The sequence below is a fragment of the Ranitomeya imitator genome, chromosome 1 (assembly GCF_032444005.1).
Source record: "Ranitomeya imitator isolate aRanImi1 chromosome 1, aRanImi1.pri, whole genome shotgun sequence".
Taxonomy (NCBI): domain Eukaryota; kingdom Metazoa; phylum Chordata; class Amphibia; order Anura; family Dendrobatidae; genus Ranitomeya; species Ranitomeya imitator.
Genome location: NC_091282.1, coordinates 1,028,712,515 through 1,028,729,290, shown reverse-complemented (window position 1 = coordinate 1,028,729,290; position 16,776 = coordinate 1,028,712,515). Strand labels below are relative to the sequence as shown.

Here is a 16,776-nt window from a genome sequence, read left to right as displayed (position 1 = left end):
AGAGGACAGAGAAATAGGGAGATTCGGGGACCCTACAATACTCACCTGTGTCCCTGGATCCTCTTGCTGCTCCTCCTGGCCGCCGGCAGAAGAACATGGCGGACGCATGCGCAGTGCGCCCGCCATCTGTCTCCATCTGCCGGCCGGCAGGAGAACAGCAGTTGGGGCTAAAATTAAGGGTACGGGTAGGGTTAGGGGTAGGGTTAGGTTAGGGGTAGGGTTAGGGCTAGGGTTGGGGCTAAATTTAGGGTTAGGCTTCTTTCACACTTACGTCGGTACGGGGCCGTCGCAATGCGTCGGCCCGACATACCGACGCACGTTGTGAAAATTGTGCACAACGTGGGCAGCAGCTGTAGTTTTTCAACACATCCGCTGCCCAATCTATGTCCTGGGGAGGAGGGGGCGGAGTTACGGCCACGCATGCGCGGTCAGAAATGGCGGATGCGACGTACAAAAAAACGTTTCATTGAACGTTTTTTTGTGCCGACGGTCCGCCAAAACACAACTGATCCAGTGCACGACGGACGCGACGTGTGGCCATCCGTCACGATCCGTCGGCAATACAAGTCTATGGGCAAAAAACGCATTCTGCGGGCACATTTGCAGGATCCGTTTCTTGTCCAAAACGATGGATTGCGACGGAATGCCAAACGACGCAAGTGTGAAAGTAGCCTTAGGGCTAGGGTTAGGGTTGGGGCTAAAGTTAGGGCTAGGGTTGGGGCTAAAGTTAGGGTTAGAGCTGGGATTAGGGTTAGGGTTTGGATTAGGGTTGGTATTAGGGTTAGGGTTGGCATTAGGGTTACGCTTGGGATTAGGGTTAGGTTTGGGATTAGGGTTAAGGTTAGGGTTGTGATTAGGGGTGTATTGGGATTAGGGTTAGGTTTGAGGTTAGGGTTGAGATTAGGATTAGGGGTGTGTTGGATTTAGGGTTTTGATTAGGGTTATGGTTAGGGTTGACATTAGGGTTGTTTTGGGGTAAGGGTTGTGATTATGGTTAGGGTTAGTGATTAGGATTATGGATCAGGTTGGGATTAGGGTTAGGGGTGTGTTGGGGTTAGGGTTGGAGCTAGAATTGGGGGGTTTCCACTGTTTAGGTACATCAGGGGGTCTCCAAACACGACAGCCAATTTTGCGCTCAAAAAGTCAAATGGTGCTCCCTCCCTTCTGAGCTCTGCCGTGCGCCCAAACAGTGGGTTACCCCCACATATGGGGCATCAGCGTACTCGGGATAAATTGGACAACAACTTCTGGGGTCCAATTTCTCTTGTTACCCTTGTGAAAATAAAAACTTGGGGGCTACAATATCTTTTTTGTGAAAAAAAAAATATTTTTTATTTTCACGACTCTGCATTCTAAACTTCTGTGAAGCACTTGGGCATTCAAAGTTCTCACCACACATCTAGATAAGTTCCTTGGGGGGTCTAGTTTCCAAAATGGGGTCACTTGTGGGGGGTTACTACAGTTTAGGTACATCAGGGGCTCTGCAATCGCAACATAATACCCGCAGACCATTCTATCAAAGTCTGCATTCCAAAAAGATGCTCCTTCCCTTCCGAGCTCTGCCGTGCGCCCAAACAGTGGTTTACCCCCACATATGGGGTACCAGCATACTCAGGACAAATTGGACAACAACTTTTGGGGTCCAATTTCTCTTGTTACCCTTGTGAAAATAAAAACTTGGGGGCTAAAAAATCTTTTTTGTGGAAAAAAAATTTTTTTAATTTTCACGGCTCTGCATTATAAACTTCTGTGAAGCACTTGGGCATTCAAGGTTCTCACCACACATCTAGATAAGTTCCATGGGGGGTCTAGTTTCCAAAATGGGGTCACTTGTGGGGGATTTCTACTGTTTAGGCACATCAGGGGCTCTCCAAACGCGACATGGCGTCCGATCTCAATTCCAAACAATTCTACATTGAAAAAGTAAAACGGCACTCCTTCTCTTCCAAGCTCTGCGGTGCGCCCAAACAGTGGTTTACCCCCACATATTGGGTATCGACGTCCTCAGGAGAAATTGCACAACAACTTTAGTGGTCTAATTTCTCCTGTTACCCTTGTGAAAATAAGAATTTGTGGGTGAAAAGATCATTTTTGTGTAAACAAAAGCGATTTTTTTATTTTCACGGCTCTATGTTATAAGCTTCTGTGAAGCACTTGGGGGTTCAAAGTGCTCACCACACATCTAGATAAGTTCCTTAAGGGGTCTAGTTTCCAAAATGGTGTCACTTGTGGGGAGTTTCCACTGTTTAGGCACATCAGGGGCTCTCTAAACGTGACATGGTGTCCGATCTCAATTCCAGCCAATTCTGCATTGAAAAAGTCAAACGGTGCTCCTTCACTTCTAAGTTCTGCGGTGTGCCCAAAAAGTGGTTTAATCCCACATATGGGGTATTGGCGTATTCAGGAGAAATTGCATAACAAAATTTATGGTTACATTTCTATTTTTACACTTGTGAAAATAAAAAAAATGGTTCTGAATTAAGATGTTTGCAAAAAAAAGTTAAATGTTCATTTTTTCCTTCCACATTGTTTCAGTTCCTGTGAAGCACGTAAAGGGTTAATAAACTTCTTGAATGTGGTTTTGAGAACCTTGAGGGGTGTAGTTTTTAGAATGGTGTCACACTTGGGTATTTTCTATCATATAGACCCCTCAAAATGACTTCAAATGTGATGTGGTCCCTAAAAAAAAAAATGGTGTTGTAAAAATGAGAAATTGCTGGTCAACTTTTAACCCTTATAACTCCCTAACAAAAAAAAATTTTGTTTCCAAAATTGTGCTGATGTAAAGTAGACATGTGGGAAATGTTATTTATTAACTAATTTTTGTGACATATCTCTCTGATTTAAGGGCATAAAAATACAAAGTTTGAAAATTGCAAAATTTTACAAATTTTCGCCGTATTTCCGTTTTTTTCATAAATAATCGCAAGTAATATCGAAGAAATGTTACCACTAACATGAAGTACAATATGTCACGAAAAAACAGTCTCAGAATCAGCGGGATCCGTTGAAGCGTTCCAGAGTTATAACCTCATAAAGTGACAGTGGTCAGAATTGCAAAAATTGGCCTGGTCATTAACCCCTTCCCGACCTTTGACGCATACGCTGCGTCATGAAAGTCGGTGCCATTCCGACCCATGACGCAGTATATGCGTCATGGAAAGATCGCGTCCCTGCAGATCGGGTGAAAGGGTTAACTCTCATTTCACCCGATCTGCAGGGACAGGGGGAGTGGTAGTTTAGCCCAGGGGGGGTGGCTTCACCCCCCCCCCCCCCCCGTGGCTACGATCGCTCTGATTGGCTGTTGAAAGTGAAACTGCCAATCAGAGCGATTTGTAATATTTCACCTAAAAAAATGGTGAAATATTACAATCCAGCTATGGCCGATGCTGCAATATCATCGGCCATGGCTGGACACACTAATGTGCACCCACCCCACCGATCGCCCCCCCCCCCCAACCCCCGATCTGTGGTCTGCTCCCCTCGGTCCTGTGCTCCGCTCCCCTGTCCTCCTGCCCGCTCCCCCCGTGCTCCAATCACACCCCCCGTGCTCCAATCAAACCCCCCCGCACAGCGATCCCCCCCCCCGCACAGCGATTTCCCCCCCCCCCGCACAGCGATTTCCCTACCCCGTGCTCCGATCCACCCGCCCGCACAGCGATTCCCCACTCCGTGCTCCAATCCACCCGCCCGCACAGCGATTCCCCACTCCGTGCTCCAATCCACCCCCGTCCCTGATCTCCCCCCCCTTATACTTACCTGGCCTCCCGGGGACCGTCCGTCTTCTTTCCTGGGCGCCGCCATCTTCCAAAATGGCGGGCGCATGTGTAGTGCGCCCGCCGAATCGGCCGGCAGATTCGTTCCAGAGTGAATTTTGATCATTGAGATACGTTATACCTCAGTGATCAAAATAAAAAAAAAAAGTAAATGACAACCCCCCCCCCCCCCCTCCTTTGTCACCCCCATAGGTAGGGACAATAAAAAAAATATTTATTTTTTTTCCCACTAAGGTTGGGGTAAGAACTAGGGTTAGGGTTTCGGTATGTGCACACGTATTCTGGTCCTCTGCGGATTTTTCCGCTGCGGATTTGATAAATCCGCAGTGCTAAACCGCTGCGGATTTATGGCGGATTTACCATGTTTTTTCTGCGCATTTCAATGCGGTTTTACAACAGCGATTTTCTATTTGAGCAGTTGTAAAACCGCTGCGGAATCCGCAGAAAGAAGTGACATGCTGCGGAATGTAAACCGCTGCGTTTCCGTGCAGTTTTTCTGCAGCATGTGTACAGCGATTTTTGTTTTCCATAGGTTTGCATTGAACTGTAAACTCATGGGAAACTGCTGCGGATCCGCAGCGTTTTCCGCAGCGTTTTCCGCAGCGTTTTCCGCAGCGTGTGCACATACCTTTAGAATTAGGCTATGTGCATACGGTGCGGATTGGCCGCTGCGGATCCGCAGCAGAGTTCCATCAGGTTTACAGTACCATGTAAACATATGAAAAGCCAAATCCGCTGTGCCCATGGTGCGGAAAATACCGCGTGGGAACGCTGCGTTGTATTTTCCGCAGCATGTCAATTCTTTGTGCGGATTCCGCAGCGTTTTACACCTGTTCCTCAATAGGAATCCGCAGGTGAAATCCGGACAAAAAACACTGGAAATCCGCGGTAAATCCGCAGGTAAAACGCAGTGTCTTTTACCCGCGGATTTTTCAAAAATGGTGCTGAAAAATCTCATACGAATCCGCAACGTTGGCACATAGCCTTAGGGCTAGGGTTGGGTTGGAATTAGGGTTGTGGTTAGGGTTAGGGGTGTGTTGGGGTTACGGGTGTGTTGGGGTTAGGGTTGTGATTAGGGTTACGGCTACAGTTGGGATAAGGGTTAGGGGTGTGTTGGAGTTAGAATTGAGGGGTTTCCACTGTTTAGGCACATCAGGGGGTCTCCAAACGCAACATGGCGCCACCATTGATTCCAGCCAATCTTGTATTCAAAAAGTCAAATGGTGCTCCCTCACTTCCGAGCCCCCAAACAGTGGTTTACCCCCACATATGGGGTACCAGCATACTCAGGACAAACTGCGTAACAATTACTGGGGTCCAATTTCTCCTGTTACCCTTGGGAAAATAAAAAATTCTGGGCTAAATAATTTTTGAGGAAAGAAAACGTATTTATTATTTTCACGGCTCTGCATTATAAACTTCTATGAAGCACTTGGGGGTTCAAAGTGCTCACCACACATCTAGATAAGTTCCTTTCGGGGTCTAGTTTCCAAAATGGGGTCACTTGTGGGGGGTTTCTACTGTTTTGGCACATCAGGGGCTCTGCAAACGCAACGTGACGCCCGCAGAGCATTCCATCAAAGTCTGCATTTCAAAACGTCACTACTTCACTTCCGAGCCCCGGCATGTGCCCAAACAGTGGTTTACCCCCACATATGGGGTATCAGCGTACTCAGGAGAAACTGGACAACAACTTTTGGGGTCAAATTTCTCCTGTTACCCTTTGTAAAATAAAAAATTGCAGGCTAAAAGATCATTTTTGAGAAAATAATTCTTTTTTTTTTATTTTCATGGCTCTGCGTTATAAACTTCTGTGAAGCACTTGGGGGTTCAAAGTCCTCACCACACATCTAGATTAGTTCCTTTGGGGGTCTAGTTTCCAAAATGGGGTCATTTCTGGGGGATCTCCAATGTTTAGGCACACAGGGGCTCTCCAAACGTGACATGGTGTCCGCTAATGATTGGAGCTAATTTTCCATTTAAAAAGCCAAATGGCGTGCCATCCCTTCCGAGCCCTGCCGTGCGCCCAAACAGTGGTTTACCCCCACATATGGGGTATGAGCGTACTCAGGACAAACTGGACAACAATATTTGGGGTCCAATTTCTCCTATTATCCTTGGCAAAATAGGAAATTCCAGGCTAAAAAATCATTTTTGAGGAAAGAAAAATTATTTTTTATTTTCATGGCTCTGCGTTATAAATTTCTGTGAAGCACCTGGGGGTTTAAAGTGCTCAATATGCATCTAGATAAGTTCCTTGGGGGGGGTCTAGTTTCCAAAATGGGGTCACTTGTGGGGGAGCTCCAATGCATAGGCACACTGGGGCTCTCCAAACGCGACATGGTGTCCGCTAACAATTGGAGCTAATTTTCCATTCAAAAAGTCAAATGGCGCGCCTTCCCTTCCGAGCCCTGCCGTGTACCCAAACAGTGGTTTACCCCCACATATGAGGTATCGGCGTACTCGGGAGAAATTGCCCAACAAATTTTATGATCCATTTTATCCTACTACCCATGTGAAAATGAAAAAATTGAGGCGAGAAGAATTTTTTTGTGAAAAAAAAGTACTTTTTCATTTTTACGGATCAATTTGTGAAGCACCTGGGGGTTCAAAGTGCTCACTATGCATCTAGATAAGTTCCTTGGGGCGTCTAGTTTCCAAAATGGGGTCACTTGTGGGGGAGCTCCAATTTTTAGGCACACGGGGGCTCTCCAAACGTGACATGGTGTCCGCTAAAGAGTGGAGCCAATTTTTGATTCAAAAAGTCAAATGGCGCTCCTTCCCTTCCAAGCCCTGCCGTGCGCCCAAACAGTGGTTTACCCCCACATATGAGGTATCAGCGTACTCAGGACAAATTGGACAACAACTTTCGTGGTTCAGTTTCTCCTTTTACCATTGGGAAAATAAAAAAATTGTTGCTAAAAGATAATTTTTGTGACTAAAAAGTTAAATGTTCATTTTTTCCTTCCATGTTGCTTCTGCTGCTGTGAAGCACCTGAAGGGTTAATAAACTTCTTGAATGTGGTTTTGAGTACCTTGAGGGGTGCAGTTTTTAGAATGGTGTCACTTTTGGGTATTTTCAGCCATATAGACCCCTCAAACTGACTTCAAATGTGAGGTGGTCCCTAAAAAAAATGGTTTTGTAAATTTCGTTGTAAAAATGACAAATCGCTGGTCAAATTTTAACCCTTATAACTTCCTAACAAAAAAAATTTTGTTTCCAAAATTGTGCTGATGTAAAGTAAACATGTGGGAAACGTTATTTATTAACTATTTTGTGTCACATATCTCTCTGGTTTAACAGAATAAAAGTTCAAAATGTGAAAATTGCGAAATTTTCAAAATTTTCGCCAAATTTCCGTTTTTATCACAAATAAACGCAGAATTTATTGACCTAAATTTACCACTAACATGAAGCCCAATATGTCACGAAAAAACAATCTCAGAACCGCTAGGATCCGTTGAAGCGTTCCTGAGTTATTACCTCATAAAGGGACACTGGTCAGAATTGCAAAAAACGGCAAGGTCTTTAAGGTCAAAATAGGCTGGGTCATGAAGGGGTTAAGTACCAAATTGGCTCTGTCACTAAGGGGTTAATGCTAGACAATAGGACACACAGCAACTTGTAATGCAATTTCTATCTATCTGATGATGGGCAATGTCCTTCTTGCTTTAATGATCAATTGTTATTCTTTTTTTAGTTTATTGAGGGCTCTTTTGAAGAGTATTTGAAACGTCTGGAAAATCCACAGGTACGCTAGATACTATAGTAGACTGATATATTAATATTCAAGTTAACAACATTTTTCAATAAAAAGTAAATGGAAAATGCATACCATTGTGAATCTTGGGTGGTGCACCAAAGGCAATTTCTTTCCTTCAATTGTTAAAGCTTCTACAAGAAAATGTGGGACTTTGTAGAGGATAACATAGAGAAAATCTGCGTTTCTAGGGATTAATTTAAACATTAAGGTACCGTCACACATAACGATTTCTTTAACGATATCGTTGCTTTTTGTGACGTAGCAACGATATCGTTAACGAAATCATTATGTGTGACAGCGACCAACGATCAGGCCCCTGCTGGGAGATCGTTGGTTGCTGGGAATGATCAGGACCTTTTTTTTGGTTGCTGATCACCCGCTGTCATCACTGAATCGGCGTGTGTGACGCCGATCCAGCGATGTGTTCACTGGTAACCAGGGTAAATATCGGGTTACTAAGCGCAGGGCCGCTGTGCTCTGCTTTACGGCCGGCGCTGACAAAGTCAATGCGGGAAGCTGACGGCGGGGGACGTGACAGACACCGGAATGTGAGTATGTACTGTTTTTTGTTTTTTTTTTACTTTTACAATGGTAACCAGGGTAAACATCGGGTTACTAAGCACGGCCCTGCGCTTAGTAACCTGATGTTTACCTTGGTTACCCGGGGACTTCGGCATCGTTGGTCGCTGGAGAGAGCTGTCTGTGTGACAGCTCTTCAGCGACCACACAACGACTTACCAACGATCACGGCCAGGTCGTATCGCTGGTCGTGATCGTTGGTAAATCGTTTAGTGTAATGGTACCTTTAGTTAAAGATTATTTAAAGCATGGAATATCTCAAGACGTTGTCCTAACTGGTTTTAAAGTGAACCTGTCAGCAGTTTCGTGCACAGTAACCTACAGACAGTGTCATCTCGGCGCTGTTAGGCCGGCTTCACACTTGCGAGTTTTACGGACGTAAGAGCGCAGAAACTACGTCCGTAAAACTCGCAAAAAATACGGCACAATTATTCTCTATGCCCCTGCTCCTATCTGCCGTATTTTACTGATCAGTATTATACGGCTTTCTACGGCCGTACAAAATCGCAGCATGCTGCGTTTGTCACCGTACTGCGCAAGAAATACGCCAATGAAAGTCTATGGAAGCGTGAAAAATACGGATTACACACGGACAAGCAGTGTGACTTGCGAGAAATACGCAGCGCTGTTAGAGAGAAAAGCCGGTAATTCAGTGCGGTGTACAGTAAAATCACACTGACAGCTTACAGTCCAATAGGTAGAATAAATGTGTACACATAGAATAGATAGATATATATATATATATATATATATATATATATATATATATATATATATATATATATATATATATATATATATATATACTAGCTATTGAACCCGTTCTACGCCCGGGTGGCGAGCATTTATATTGGTATATGGTCTCCATCCTGGTATGTGCTGCTCCATCCTGCGCCCCCATCCTGTCATGTGCTGCTCCCATCCTGCGCCCCCGTTCTGTCATGTGCTGCTCCCATCCTGCGCCTCCATTCTGTCATTTGCTGCTCCCATCCTGTCATTTGCTGCTCCCATCCTGCGCCCGTTCTGTCATTTGCTGCTCCCATCCTGCGTCCCCGTTCTGTCATGTGCTGCTGCCATCCTGCGCCCGTTCTGTCATGTGCTGCTGCCATCCTGCGCCCGTTCTGTCATGTGCTGCTGCCATCCTGCGCCCGTTCTGTCATGTGCTGCTGCCATCCTGCGCCCGTTCTGTCATGTGCTGCTGCCATCCTGCGCCCGTTCTGTCATGTGCTGCTGCCATCCTGCGCCCGTTCTGTCATGTGCTGCTGCCATCCTGCGCCCGTTCTGTCATGTGCTGCTGCCATCCTGCGCCCGTTCTGTCATGTGCTGCTGCCATCCTGCGCCCGTTCTGTCATGTGCTGCTGCCATCCTGCGCACGTTCTTTCATGTGCTGCTCCCATCCTGCGCCCGTTCTGTCATGTGTTGCTGCCATCCTGCGCCCGTTCTGTCATGTGCTGCTGCCATCCTTCGCCCGTTCTGTCATGTGCTGCTGCCATCCTTCGCCCGTTCTGTCATGTGCTGCTGCCATCCTGCGTCCGTTCTGTCATGTGCTGCTGCCATCCTGCGCCCGTTCTGTCATGTGCTGCTGCCATCCTGCGCCCGTTCTGTCATGTGCTGCTGCCATCCTGCGCCCGTTCTGTCATGTGTTGCTGCCATCCTGCGCCCGTTCTGTCATGTTCTGCTGCCATCCTGCGCCCGTTCTGTCATGTGCTGCTGCCATCCTTCGCCCGTTCTGTCATGTGCTGCTGCCATCCTTCGCCCGTTCTGTCATGTGCTGCTGCCATCCTGCGCCCGTTCTGTCATGTGCTGCTCCCATCCTGCGCCACCATTGTATTATATGCCCCCCGCTCCAGTGTGTATGCCCCCGAATGCTGCTGCCATATAAAAAAAAAAAAAAATACCATACTCACCTATCGTCCGGCTCCACTGCAGGTATGTCTTCAAGAAAATGGCGCCGGAAAGCGGGGACTGCGCAGGCGCCGATTCCGGCAGCAGGAATCGGCGCCTGCGCAGTCCGCGCTTTCCGGCGCCATTTTCTTGAAGACACACCTGCAGTGGAGCCGGAGTGTGTCTTCAAGAAAATGGCGCCGGAAAGCGCGGACTGCGCAGGCACCGATTCCGGCAGCAGGAATCGGCGCCTGCGCAGTCCGCGCCCTCCGGAGCCGGGAGCAGAGAAGCCGGGAGACGGAGCCGCAAGCAGCGCTGGAACCGGGAAAGGTGAGTATACTTACCCTCCCTCCTGGCAGTCCCTGACTCTCCGGTGGAGATCGCGGTATGCGTTCAGTGCTTACGCATACCGCGATCTCCCGGGAGCGTCGCTCTGTGAGGCCCAGACTGCGCCGGCGCTTGCGCAGTCTATAGAGGCTTCGGACAGAGTGACGCTCCCAGCGTTATATTATAGATATATATATATATACATACAGGTCCTTCTCAAAAAATTAGCATATAGTGTTAAATTTCATTATTTACCATAATGTAATGATTACAATTAAACTTTCATATATTATAGATTCATTATCCACCAACTGAAATTTGTCAGGTCTTTTATTGTTTTAATACTGATGATTTTGGCATACAACTCCTGATAACCCAAAAAATCTGTCTCAATAAATTAGCATATCAAGAAAAGGTTCTCTAAACGACCTATTACCCTAATCTTCTGAATCAACTAATTAACTCTAAACACATGCAAAAGATACCTGAGGCTTTTATAAACTCCCTGCCTGGTTCATTACTCAAAACCCCCATCATGGGTAAGACTAGCGACCTGACAGATGTCAAGAAGGCCATCATTGACAAGACCCAGAAAGAAATTTCTCAACAAATAGGCTGTTCCCAGAGTGCTGTATCAAGGCACCTCAATGGTAAGTCTGTTGGAAGGAAACAATGTGGCAGAAAACGCTGTACAACGAGAAGAGGAGACCGGACCCTGAGGAAGATTGTGGAGAAGGACCGATTTCAGACCTTGGGGAACCTGAGGAAGCAGTGGACTGAGTCTGGTGTGGAAACATCCAGAGCCACCGTGCCCAGGCATGTGCAGGAAATGGGCTACAGGTGCCGCATTCCCCAGGTAAAGCCACTTTTGAACCATAAACAGTGGCAGAGGCGCCTGACCTGGGCTACAGAGAAGCAGCACTGGACTGTTGCTAAGTGGTCCCAAGTACTTTTTTCTGATGAAAGCAAATTTTGCATGTCATTCGGAAATCAAGGTGCCAGAGTCTGGAGGAAGACTGGGGAGAAGGAAATGCCAAAATGCCTGAAGTCCAGTGTCAAGTACCCACAGTCAGTGATGGTGTGGGGTGCCATGTCAGCTGCTGGTGTTGGTCCACTGTGTTTCATCAAGGGCAGCTTCCATCGGCTGAAATGCTTTATGGAGATGAAGATTTCATTTTTCAGCACGACCTGGCACCTGCTCACAGTGCCAAAACCACTGGTAAATGGTTTACTGACCATGGTATTACTGTGCTCAATTGGCCTGCCAACTCTCCTGACCTGAACCCCATAGAGAATCTGTGGGATATTGTGAAGAGAAAGTTGAGAGACGCAAGACCCAACACTCTGGATGAGCTTAAGGCCGCTATTTGAAGCATCCTGGGCCTCCATAACATCTCAGCAGTGTCACAGGCTGATTGCCTCCATGCCACGCCGCATTGAAGCAGTCATTTCTGCCAAAGGATTCCCGACCAAGTATTGAGTGCATAACTGAACATTATTATTTGATGGTTTTTTTGTTTGTTATTAAAAAACACTTTTATTTGATTGGATGGGTGAAATATGCTAATTTATTGAGACAGGTTTTTTGGGTTATCAGGAGTTGTATGCCAAAATCATCAGTATTAAAACAATAAAAGACCTGACAAATTTCAGTTGGTGGATAATGAATCTATAATATATGAAAGTTTAATTGTAATCATTACATTATGGTAAATAATGAAATTTAACACTATATGCTAATTTTTTGAGAAGGACCTGTATATGTCAGTGAGACACATATATGTATATAAATATTTATACTTGCCTAGAAAGCTCCAAGGCTTTCTAGGAAAGTTCCCACGATCTATGAACATCCAGCAGAGGGCGCCTCACCGCAAATGAAGCTAAATATAGATCATTGCTCTATATTTAGCCTCATTCCCCAGGGTTTTGCAGCAAGGAGCAGCCTGCATTAGCGGAACTCCTTGCTGCAAAATGTTTTAACCCCTTCAGAAGGATTTACATCGTTGGACGTTACAGATCTGCAGAGGGTAAGTATAGTGTTGGTTTATTATGTTTTTTTACTTACAGAACGAGGGTCTTCAGTGACTGGATTGGGCGTAGAATAAAATACTCCAACAACCATTGTTTTTATTTCATTAAAATAATGTGTTTGTGTTTTATTTAACCCTTTACTACAATTGGATTAATAATGGATAGGTGTCATAATTGACGCCTCTCCATTATTAATTAGGCTTAATGTCACCTTACAATAGCAAGGTGGCATTAACCCTTCATTACCCCATATCTCACCGCTACACGGGAATGGGAAGAGAGTGGCCAAGTGCCAGAATAGGCGCATCTTACAGATGTGCCTTTTCTGGGGTGGCTGGGGGCAGATATTTTTAGCCAGGGGGGGGCAATAACCGTGGACCCTCTCCAGGCTATTAATATCTGCCCTCAGTCACTGGCTTTACTACTCTGGCGGAGAAAATTGCGCGGGAGCCCACGCCAATTTTTTCCGCCATTCAACCCTTTATTTTAAGAGCTAGAACGGCCAAATTTTGCAGATACACACTACTGACAGTAGTGTGGAATCTGCAAAAAAATGGAGAGAAGACATGGTTTACTGTATGTAAACCATGTCTCAAATCATGTCGGGTTTTAGGAAGGAGAAAGAAAAAGCCGGTAATTGAATTACCGGCTTTCAAGCTGTATAGCGCTGGAAAAAATATTAATATATATACATATATGTGTCTACTGATTGAGATAGATAGATATATATATATATATATATATATATATATTTTTTTTTTTTTTCTTCTTCTTTTTGGGACACATGGATCACTTCTATAGCGGTATGTTGGTTTTGCAAGCCTGCGAGAAAACCACGCAGTACGGATGCCATACGGATTACATACGGAGGATGCCATGCGCAAAAAACGCTGACACACCCTGCCTACGGAGGAGCTACGGACCACTATTTTCGGGACTTTTCAGCGTATTACGGCCGTAATATACGAACCGTATTTTCATACGCTGAGTGTGAAGCCGGCCTTATACTGATTAAAATGATACCTTGGTTGATGAAATCCGTCTTGTGGTGGTTGTTTAATCTTTATTTGTGGTTTTCAGTTAATGAGATTCTCGTGCTGCGGGGCGGCCTGTGGGGGTCTTTATGTGGTGCTCTGCTTACATATTCATCTGTATGGCTTATGACAGGTCACTGATCCTTCACTGAGCTGCCCCCTATTTTACATACTGTATTTGTTATGGTTTGGGGAAAAAAATTACATTCAACATGCAGGTACCAGTGCTGCAGCATGATCGCTACTATAATATCCATATTTTTATTTTATTTAGTGATACAAATTGCTTGAGGGAAAAAAATATCTTCCTCAAATGGCAGCAGCCACACCTGTGCAGTAACCTTGTTCGGAACGCGATAGATGCTACTGCGCAGGCGTCATTTTGCTAGAGAAAAAAGTCTACCAAGATGGCGGCGCAGTAGCATTTATCGGATCGCCGGCAGGTCACTGAGGGATCATTGACCGGTCATAAGCCGTACAGATGAATGTGAAAGCAGAGCACAACTCGGCACAATCGTGCTGACAGGTTCCCTTTAAAGGGAATCTGTCACTGCATTTGACCTATCTAAACTATTAATATGGGCGTACAGGGTATAGAATGCTAAGGAGAGTGATACCTGTATGTCTCATATCAGATGCCTTGTTGTGGATAAATCCTCTTTTATCACTTTATATAAAGGACCATTTCCAGGCTATGGGGAGGACGCTGCCTGGGAGATAACTCTGCCACCAGAGCTTATTTTACATGAAGGGGCAGTTACCAATATGGTATGTAATGTCCGCTCTCTGCAGAGCTGTGTGTGATAATAACTGACACATCTGCAGTTTCCTTTCAGCTTCGATTTCACAGGGAGACAGGGTTGTAATGTTGCAATACAGCAGAGCTCAGAGAGCTGCAAAATGTGTTTACAAGAAGACATTTAATTTCTCTTTTTCTGTGTTAGTTACTTGTCTTACACTGGTAACTTTCCCCTTCATGCATAGTAAGCTCTAGAAGCAGAGTTATCATCCAGGCAAGGCCCCCCCCCCCCCCCCCCCCCCCCCCCCCACCTTAGCCTGGAACAGCTCATTTACATATAAGAAAAACATGAATTTCTCTGGAATAAGACATCATATCGCAGATATTAAAGTATATTTTTATTCAGCTTCCTATGACCTACATGTCCATATAGACAGCTTAGGAGGAATGATTCTAGTGACGGAGTCACTTTAAAAGCTGGTTTGGGTTTTGTTCTTGTTTTTCCTGTGACAGTATACTGTTGTTTGCATATCGTTTATTATTTTTCTGATTTATGTCGGGAACTTTTTTTTATTGTAATTTCTGTTATTTCCTGTAGGAGTGGGTTGGTCAAGTTGAAATAAGTGCCCTTTCTTTAATGTTCAGGTAGGTGTTGTCATTTTCTCTTCATATATGTGCAGTAAAGATTTAGAGCCAACCTGTCAGCAGGATGGCGCTAAGTAAACTACGGGTATTGTCAGGTTGGCAGTGTGAAGAAATCCATCTTGTGGTTCTTGTTATCAGTTTTCAGTTAATGAGATGCCCATGCTCCGGTACGGGCGTTTTAGCATAAAACATCCATTGCTGCATTCGGTTTGATCAACTAGCATCTAATGGCAGGTTCCCTTTCCGCACAATTACTACTTATTTGGAGCCCCAGAGGATCCTGTAAACATAATGGTTTTGATGTCTATGGAAAGTTGAAGTTAAATGTGTTTTTACAATGGTGTTCCATTTCCTTAGAAATGTCATATACTGGACATCTTGTGTCTTACCACACGCATTTTGTTTCCGTAATGGGTAAAATATCTTGTGTTAGCTGTTAAACCTTATAGCGCTTCTGCTTTTTATTCTTTAGCAAAGATTTTATCATTTATCAAGAACCTAATGCCCCTCCTGCTCGTGTCACTGATAATGGCTTTTCTGATAAGGTTGGTTGGATTTTTAAACAATTATAATACACGGTTCATTATGCGATTGATTTATTAGCTAATGATAGATATTTGTTGGGCAAACCCACATTTCCATTCTTTTATGATTATACAGAATAAAAGAGCGAATATAAAAATAATCCTAGATGAAATATTACAATAGTTACCGAATATTTATATCTCCAGGTTATACAGCGGCAATCAGATGAGTATAATGTGCGTCTGACTGATAATGCAGCGTTAGGCCTCAGTCCCAATTCCAGTAGCTTGCATTGCTGCCATTCTAATATCAAGACCTGTTTACCTGTAGCCAATGATCCTTACTGGCGGCTTACAGCGGCCAACCGGTAGCGCTACCAGGACCGTCAGCCAGCTACTTGGTTCCATCCGATTAATAGTTTAGACAGGCAGATCGCCCTATAGATGCGTGCTGAGCGATCTGCAGTAGACCATTTTGTGTGCATAGGCTGCCATTGCTCTAGGTCCCGTTTACAAAGGACAATGTGCTGCCGAGATGTTTTGGGCAAACCAAAAGATCATTCCGCCTGACGTTTTTAAAAGCGATCTGTAATTCTTCATTGAAAGGATGTCGCATATGTTTTTTTTCTCTTTTAGATTATGCTTTGTTTTTCTAATGGAAATCATTACGACATCGTATACCATGCACGTTTTGCGGAGAGTGCCGCTCTGTGCCAATGTAAGTAAATAAATCTAAAACAGTGGTGCAAGACTTAGAGGGGTTTCCCCATGGTGGCTCGAGATCCCCATTCCAATGATTAGTGGGGCCCCGGCGATTCAACATTGATCACCTATGCTGTAACGTCATTAAAGAGATGAAAAAGCATAAAAGTCCTTCTGTATTGTGATTGGATGGTGTGCATTACTTATTCAGTTCTTTATACTTTTATAGCGAATGCAGATGAATTTACTTTTCTCAACTAATCTGTTGTTTTGCATCCTTTTTTTTTTTTTTTTTAGCCATCATTTACGAGTTGCTCTATGAAAAGGTATTGGGGCTTTCTGTTACAAAAGAAGTGTTAAAAGCGGATACTTTTGATTCAAAGCCTGAAGAAGAGGATTTCATCAGTGGAGCGTCAGGGTCTGATGAGGAAAATAAAGTTGCTGGGTAATTATAAGCAATGTGTAAATTGACTGCAAAATTGAATTGGGAATATTTTAAATAGTTATTACCAAGATAGTAAGAAAATGCCAAAGAAAGTTGAGCAGAGCTCTCGAATATTTCTCTTCAGTTCCATAGACAGTGAAAGGAGTAGAAGTTATAGACAGTGAAAGGAGTAGAAGTTAATCATGAGCACTGCCACTCCATTCAAGACAGGGCTCTGCAGAGCCTCGTTCTCAGGATCACTGGGGTCCCAGCTGTCAAACCCCCCAGCACTCAGTAGGTTATCTTATAGCTACAGGAAAGGGGATAATTTTGTGATCACTGGA

The 16,776-nt window shown here is 44.7% G+C and overlaps 1 protein-coding gene across 1 annotated transcript in view; it reads left to right on the top strand.

Moving 5' to 3' along the window:
* The window catches only part of OTUD4 (OTU deubiquitinase 4), a 104,924-nt gene that overhangs the window by 30,378 nt on the left and 57,770 nt on the right, over positions 1 to 16,776 (top strand). The window contains exons 3-7 of the mRNA XM_069744023.1: positions 7,478 to 7,528; positions 14,736 to 14,782; positions 15,255 to 15,327; positions 15,943 to 16,024; positions 16,306 to 16,453. Coding sequence (XP_069600124.1) covers positions 7,478 to 7,528; positions 14,736 to 14,782; positions 15,255 to 15,327; positions 15,943 to 16,024; positions 16,306 to 16,453 — 401 coding nt within the window. The remainder of the gene's footprint in view (positions 1 to 7,477; positions 7,529 to 14,735; positions 14,783 to 15,254; positions 15,328 to 15,942; positions 16,025 to 16,305; positions 16,454 to 16,776) is intronic.